Genomic DNA, 7,510 nt, shown 5'->3' with positions numbered 1-7,510 from the left:
TGAAATCTTTTACAATTAGACAATAAAAACACATATACTTCCAGTCTTCAATCACATTAACAAACAAACAAACATATGTAGCAATGTTAATTTTAGTCATAAAAACAAGTGGTTATACCCCTCATTAATTAAAATATTGGTTTTAAACCATCAGGAAGTATTGCAACATTAAAACATAGTTGAGATGTGATTGCATGTCACCTAATGTCGATGTTAATTTCAATTCGGATCAGGGGCAGGTTAAACAAAAAGAATATAGAAGACAGTATTATTGGAATTCTTGTACGGGCAGCATATGCCAGGTTAATGAGTGAGATAAAAGTCCTTTGAATCAGAAAATTCCTTGTGTTGGTAATAGTTGTAAGTGATGATTTTAACATTCTTGGTGATTTACTTGCTGCTTCTTTCTTCTTGACACAAATCGTTCCAGGATCAGAGTTTAAATATTTTATGTAATAACCAACTAAGCTCATCTACAATTTGAAAAAAATACATTCATCTTTTAGATTTGAACTGTAAACTTTGAATGCAGAGAAATTTATTTATAAATTTCTTTATAGCACTTTAGTTTTTTGCTGCTCTCACAATTGATCAACGAAATGCTTAATCTGTATGAGATTATTTTAACTTTGTTAAAATTTTGGAAAAATTTGGAAAAATTTTAAGCGACACGCGACAATTGTCGCGTTACAAATTACCAAAACGTTGCATTTTTCAACAACCCTTTCAAAGCCTTTGCAAACTGAAATGCTGAAATCAAAGTGAATTAATAGAGTATTTATTTTTTCTTGCAATTTGCAGCATGGCTAAGTCTTATTTATCATTCTGCTGCCGAAAAACAAGAATGCAATAGTTATGCAGCAAGAACATTCGATTTGTGCACTTTCCGCCCATGTCCTGAACTTAAAATCCGTGCTCAGAAATAATTTTCAAACACACTGGTATTTTAGCGTCACGTAAACTACAGTATTTTGAAAACGGCAATACTGAGGAAAATCTGGAAGTTACTGTACTACTAATATGTTAATGCACAATAACCAACTAGTCGGTTGGTGTAAGAATTTCTATTGCAAACTCTAGTTACTCGGTTCATTGCACATTGCACAACAAGCGTTTGATTGTTTCGTCACGTCTGCGCATGCGCGAACCAGTCTTGACATCATTTTCAGGTTTCTACGTTGGCCAGTGTTTGTTTGTTTCTGTATGTATCGACTGGTTAGCAAGTACAACTCAATGTACTTTTTACGACTGTGAACTATGATGGCAAATTGTAAAGAATATATAAACACTGTTCCATTGGCGGTCACGTGATACTGTTAAATGTGAATATTGCAGTTTTTATTGCTGTTTTTAACTGCGGGAAAGGTGACTTTACACCTAGTTTTTGACATAACTACATTAGGTAGTTGAGAAACTTTGCGTCCGTACGACTGTACCTTCTTCTATGTAACAAAATAAGGCTAAATCGCATCAACACGCAATACAAAATGTCTTTGTTTAATTTCAACAGTGACAAATTTCGATTATCGACCAACGTTACGTTTTGGTTTTCGCTGAGGGACAGTTTTAGTGCTGCCTACGGCACTTGGTGCTTTGTTGTGTCGTCTTTTAGCGCTCAGCAAGTCTGTAATGCTTGTAAACTGGTGAAAGTCGCCGTTTTTGGCCCCTCGTTTGCTTGTCACCCCACCAATTATTCTTCTGCCGCTTGATGTTTCCTGCTTGTCTGTTGGTTTTGGTAGGCTTTGCTTCCTCAATTTAGGCTGGGTGACATATATGATAGGTTGGTTGTCCTCAATACTATCCATTTTACGGGAGTTGTGCTGGCGCTGACCGCTCTCGTAGCGTGGTGCTTTGCGTCCACTGACAGATTTAGAATCAGCTGTCCTTGTGTAGAAGGCTCGTATGCTTCCAGACAAACGTGGTGTTGGTATTGGGCTTGCACTGCCCGAGTGATGGTAAGTGGAATTGGAGAGCGCCCTTCTGAAGTTATCCAGCTTCTTTTTCTGTTCTGTGGTCATGGCTTTTCGTTGCTGTAGACTACGTATTTCAGCCGCGATTAACGCTTTTAATCGAATTTTTCGTTCGGATAGATCAGGGGACGTTCGTTTGTCAGGCACTTCTTCAAAATTCGAAGCATGATCTTGTTTTCCGTCATTTAATGTAATGTAATGCTGTTTTCTAGTTTCGCATCGTTCGCGAAGAGCATTGTCGTCGAATGTAATTTGACGCAGTCTCGTAGACGAGAAACTTTTATGTGACGTCTGATATGGTACGTCAACATCCAGCTCTTCGTCGACCTCTCGTGTACATGGTCGTGCACCGGCAGAATGAATGACTCTACCTGATACCCGCGCTTGTGAATATGCTGTTATTTCAGTCAAACTTTGTGTCGCTCCTTTGACGCTAAAATGTGCTGGTCTGATTGTTTGTGTATCGCGGTCTTGATGGTTGCCGGGCATCAACATATTATTCTGGTTCAACTCACTGTACAACTAAAATAGAAATCGTGTTTCTTAAATTTGCCCAGCAAAAGCCACATAATATTCCAAGCGTTTTAACTAGCTTTGCAGCAACACAAATCACCTCAATATTAGCGATTGAACAGATTAGTGACAGGTCGATTTGATATTAATATTGATTTTTTTCAATATTAACCTGGTTAAGATTGTGTCTAAAATCAAATTCGTCTACGATTGTAAAATGAATTATTTTTGTTATTGCCTACGTTTATACTCGTGCAGTAAACAAACAAAACACGCAAACCTTTGCGCGTATTTTATTAGGAAAACAGCGTTTCACCAAGCAAACATAAGGTGTACATGAGTGATATATGGACTATAGTTTCACATCCAATCTTGTAATGTTACTTGACTGCAACATTGATATTTAAAAGCTTTATAACTCACATCCCGCACAAGGGCAAAAATGCAAAACGCTGTTTATAAAAACACAGATCAAAAAACATACTTTGTTAAAAAGTGAGGTGTTATTTTGTTGTAGGAATGAGGTTTAACTGAACAGTGCGATTGGGATGACGGACGGTCTGTGAAATTTCGCGCTATCTGAAATGTTTAGCTGACTTATATAATCTTCGAGGTAGGTTTAATTATACAATATAAGCTAAAACACGTCGAAGTTTTCTTGAAAAATTAGGAACGGTTGTGAATCCTTCGTACTATCACCGGTGCTGCTAAGGTCACATACTGTCTTGAGACTGCGTAAACAGGCCGAAGTCCCTGGTAAAATCAGAAACACAACAAAAATTCGTCGATTAGTAGGTTAATTTTGTGTTACATAACATGCAGCCAAACGATTATCCATCTACAACACCATGCTTTCACACCAATCTTATTAGGTTAATTGTTATCACACCAACATAATAGGTGATTGTGCCAATTGAAAAATCAAGGTAATTCAACGTGGCCCCATCTTGGGTGGAAGGTAGTATTTCACCTGTTGACGATGATGGGATGAGGAAGCACCACCAGAACCTACAGAGTTTGGCTGAGACGATGAAGAAGCTTGTGAGTCAGGCGTTTTTCTCACAGCCTGGTGCCAGCTGTTTTTAAAAGTGTTGTGGCACCTAACAAAGTAATATTGCGGGATACATGTAATTGATTAAAATATTATTTACACTGGTAGTTTGTCTGCATTTATTAATTAATTTTCTACGCATATAAGGTAGGAAAATCTACTAAAACAATAACTCACACAGACGAGTTTCCTGAATACCGTTAGGTGGCGCAAAGAGCATTCGCAAACATTTAAACGTTAAGGTCCGGCGCGCCTCAACCTTAAAGGTAACTATCAGACTATCTACGATTCAAATCTCGTTGAAACATCATGATCACGTTATTTATTTTTGAGTGTTGCTGGAAGACTTTTAATTACCTGTAAGTTGTTTCTAGCTTTACGGAGGGCGAAGGGGGTTTTGGTGTAGAGAATCTTGGATGCAGAGCAGCGGGTGAAGCACAGTTAGGAAGGGGAGAAACCTCCTATCAGACAAGGTCAACAAGAAAATGTGAGCTCGAATTGGGTCGGAAAAAACAAAAATCCAGTTAGTCATACTCTTTGGATGTAGGTTAAACTTTTTCAAATTTCTGAAAAAGTTGTCATATCTTGTATAGATTTTCTTTTTAAAGCTTTATTTATCCTAGTATTCGGAAATAACCTACAATATAAGTTCTTCCTGAAGTGCACATTAGTGGAGGTTTAGCGAAAACCGCCTTATTTAAACTACCAATGTGATCAGTTTTATGATGGGATTATTTTTCTCCAATAAATGTAAATACGGTCTTGTCTCAACTCGTACCGGGATGGCAGCTGGTTTTCTTTGTGGCGGGGAGGCAGGGGGTGGTGCTTCATCTTTCTTTACGATCACGTGATTGGTCGTAAATTTGTGTCGCATCGGAACTAGATCTTGCGACGAGGCAAGATCCAACTTGACAGGAAAATCGCGGGTATCAAGGCGCAGACACGATTTGTCGAAATATTGGGTGTATAAACCTAAACGTGAAAAAAAAACAATATTACCCAAGTCATTGTTTGTAGCAGACATTTTTAAAATGTGTCCATGGACAAACAATATTTTTTTTTACTTCTAGAAATGTAACCTACACTTCCTTCAGATTATTTTGACAATTCCTGTTGCATTAACAATTTTATGAACACATTTACTGAGAGTCCTTGCTTTAGTTAACCTTGCAACATGCGGTAATAAACAACTGAGGAGTCGGTTCAAATTGAATCTTTACATCACAATGAATAAAAAAATCTTGTAAGGGTTTTTAGTCAAAGAAATGTTCACGTCTGTGGTTTCGTCGACAACAATTTGTGTTTAATCGTTGTAAAATGTGTAAAAATTATCCACAGTAAAACGTTTGTTAGACCATGACTGCTTAGAAATGTCGTGATAGTAAGCAGATTATCATCGTGATCGTAACGTTATAACGTTATTTTGTGTAGGAGCAGTAAAAACTCAGCTTACCGTTGCTTGGTTGACTTTGTTCGGGCCCATGGTTGCTGTACGTGTTTCGGTACTGTTGTATGTAAAGTGCAATGTCGGTGTAGTGAAAAAATTTGAAAGTTGAATCCATTTGTGAGTTTTTATCGCCAGATGCATAACCTCGACTGTTATTCACTGCACTTGCTCTGTTTCGTCTCTCCGATCTGCCCCACGGTTTGTCCCGCTTTGTTTTCTTAGTATCCGTCTCCCATCCACATATCGCTTCCTTTTTAGGATGAAAATTTGATTTTACGTTGGGGTTCGGTGGCTTACTGCTGCTCTGTCTATTAGATTTGGTTTCGTTGGTCAGCTTTCTCCCTGAAGTCTCTCCTTCGCGCCATCGTCGATACAATTCCTCGTCACCTTGAGACTGTAGAAACCTCTCAGCTTCATCCTCATCATATTGGATAAGATTGTCAAGAAGTAGACGTTCTCTTTGCTCTGAGAATGAGTGGCGTGGTGTACGGTATGAATTGACTAAGTTGTCGTCTTCCATATTATTTGTTGCCGACAAATCGGGATTGTCTATGCGAGTAGTATCCGGCTTTGGCAAGCTCAGAGCCAAGTCTCTTACAGCCAAAGATTGTTTGTCTTTCGGGTACTCTGTCCTAGGCACGTGGACACCAGTCAGAGGTTCAAGTCGCGCACTTAACCTTTTGTTTTCGGTGCTACTGCCTGGTGTAAGCCTTAGACCTCTTTTTGGCTCGCTGCTGTTGGTTTCAGACTTTCTTGGGCTTGTTCTAAAAAACTCTAGAGGGGCCATCTTGTTCCCTGGCAAGTCACCTAGGGATGTTGTCGAAAATTCGGCCAGATCCGCTGCAGCCATTGGCATTCAGTTCAAGTTGAGATTTATTACAACAATGTTGCGACATAAATTTGCTGTTTGAGCCACAGATCAAGTAATAAATCTGGCAAAGAGTTTAAAGTTAATCTACAAAGAGTAAAACAACGATGTGACAAGCTGTTTGATAAATTTCATATTATTTTATTGTGCATCATTAATCCCTTTTGTCTACTGCTTTACAGTATCTAACATAAGTGCTGTAACAGTAACAAGGCTACACTGCTTTTCCTTTCAGCGGTTCTGGACGATTTGTACATCCGAACAAAGTACACAATTTGCGATAAGCTTTCGACCACACTAAGCGAGGCAAGGCAAAACAGAACAGTGAACCGTTGAGGGACGTTAACACAAGTCCGCACCATTGTTGTGGTTTCACCGCATTGTCTTTTTTCTGTGAGCAAGTCAACATACAGTTTGAAGAGGAGAGCGTCAGCAACAATGGATTGACATGTACGTAATCTGGTCAAATAATTCCATGGCTCGCAAAGCACAATGCCGGAACCTCAAGAGGACAAGAATACATTTGAACTATTTCTCAAGATAATAATTTAGTCTGCTACTCTGCACCGCAGTACTAAATAAACAAATTCAGCGTTTAGAACAGTTGAGAGTTGATAAGCATGTCGTCTGTCATGCATAGGCTACTAAATTGACGTAAACTACCATTATTATAGAACTACAACTATAAAAGAATGATTACAGCTAAATATTTCGGGGGGATCGGTCACAGTGCAGTTTGTGCAAACTTTAGAAGTAAAGGAACAATGAACTCAAGCTAATTGCCCAAGTTTACTCTCACCTAATTCCATCGGTAATCGGGGTATGCCATAGCATTCTCCCTGGGAAAGGATAAGGTTTCGTGAAGCTTTGGTTGCCTGGCGAATTTTGTAGTGACGCGAGTAGGAATTTGATACTCACTGTATCTGAACTGGCTTCTTTGTAACACTTCGAAAATTTAATCTCAGCGCGTGTATATGTGTATACATTCGCTGAAACATACAATACACAGGCAGTTGTTTCATCTATGCCGTCTACGTGTATCGTTTCTGATCCGTATTTTTTTCAAAAGACTCAAATCCTGTCACCTTCTTACAACGTCGAAAGGATATTTGTGAGCCATAATTTGATTTTTATGTTTTTGGAAAGCGTATTCACATTTTAAACGCCCTTTTTGTCAAATGTTTAGTACATTTTGACTGTGATGTTTTTACCTTACAAAAACTGAGCACAAATTCACTTTTTTAGCAACTAAAACAATAACAACAATAAATACTGTAACAATTTTTCTGTAGAAACTCGCGGTCGGCGCAGCCTTTGAGTTAAACAGTTTCCTTTCGACTCGAGCAGTAAATGTCAGAAAATTTCGTTTGATATTGCGAAATGTGCCGTAACAGCTAACTGAAGGCCATTACAAAACTGTACACAACAGCCGCCCCTTACTGTATGAATCACGTTCAGCTTTGCCTCCTAAGAAAACAAATAACCTTGAGCGTCAGTCTGTCTTTTGTGCAGAGTCCAACAAAATACACAAGGCATTTTAGGCGCAGCTGCAAAACAGTATTTCGGACAGACCGATAAAGCGACAGTTATTTGAATTTTCAACTCAATAGGTCACTCAAAAGCCGAAGTGTTTGCCTAAGTCGCCGTCAGGATTGCTTTGG

General features: G+C 38.7%; 1 protein-coding gene across 1 annotated transcript; it reads right to left on the bottom strand.

The window, feature by feature from the left end:
- Positions 1 to 1,483: 1,483 nt before the first annotated feature.
- Positions 1,484 to 6,340, bottom strand: LOC145205117 (uncharacterized). The gene is made up of 5 exons (XM_080077765.1): positions 4,988 to 6,340; positions 4,313 to 4,506; positions 3,892 to 3,995; positions 3,454 to 3,583; positions 1,484 to 2,492 (listed from the first exon to the last, which is right to left on the bottom strand). Exons 1-5 carry the CDS (start codon positions 5,835 to 5,837, stop codon positions 1,524 to 1,526), a joined length of 2,247 nt encoding a protein of 748 aa, XP_079933891.1. The 5' UTR covers positions 5,838 to 6,340; the 3' UTR covers positions 1,484 to 1,523.
- Positions 6,341 to 7,510: the final 1,170 nt, after the last annotated feature.

The sequence above is a fragment of the Phallusia mammillata genome, chromosome 8 (genome assembly GCF_965637545.1).
Source record: "Phallusia mammillata chromosome 8, kaPhaMamm4.hap1.1, whole genome shotgun sequence".
NCBI classification, from domain to species: Eukaryota; Metazoa; Chordata; class Ascidiacea; order Phlebobranchia; family Ascidiidae; genus Phallusia; species Phallusia mammillata.
Note: the sequence above shows the minus strand (reverse complement) of the source record. Positions and strands in the feature narration are given on the sequence as shown.

Excerpts from the sequence above, each read along its gene's own strand:
- LOC145205117 (XM_080077765.1), bottom strand. The coding sequence starts at position 5,837 with ATGCCAATGGCTGCAGCGGATCTGGCCGAATTTTCGACAACATCCCTA. Across the intron at positions 3,996-4,312 it reads GAAAACCAGCTGCCATCCCG|GAGGTTTCTCCCCTTCCTAA; the intron begins GTACGAGTTGAG and ends CTTGTCTGATAG. Across the intron at positions 3,584-3,891 it reads AAGCTAGAAACAACTTACAG|GTGCCACAACACTTTTAAAA; the intron begins GTAATTAAAAGT and ends TTACTTTGTTAG.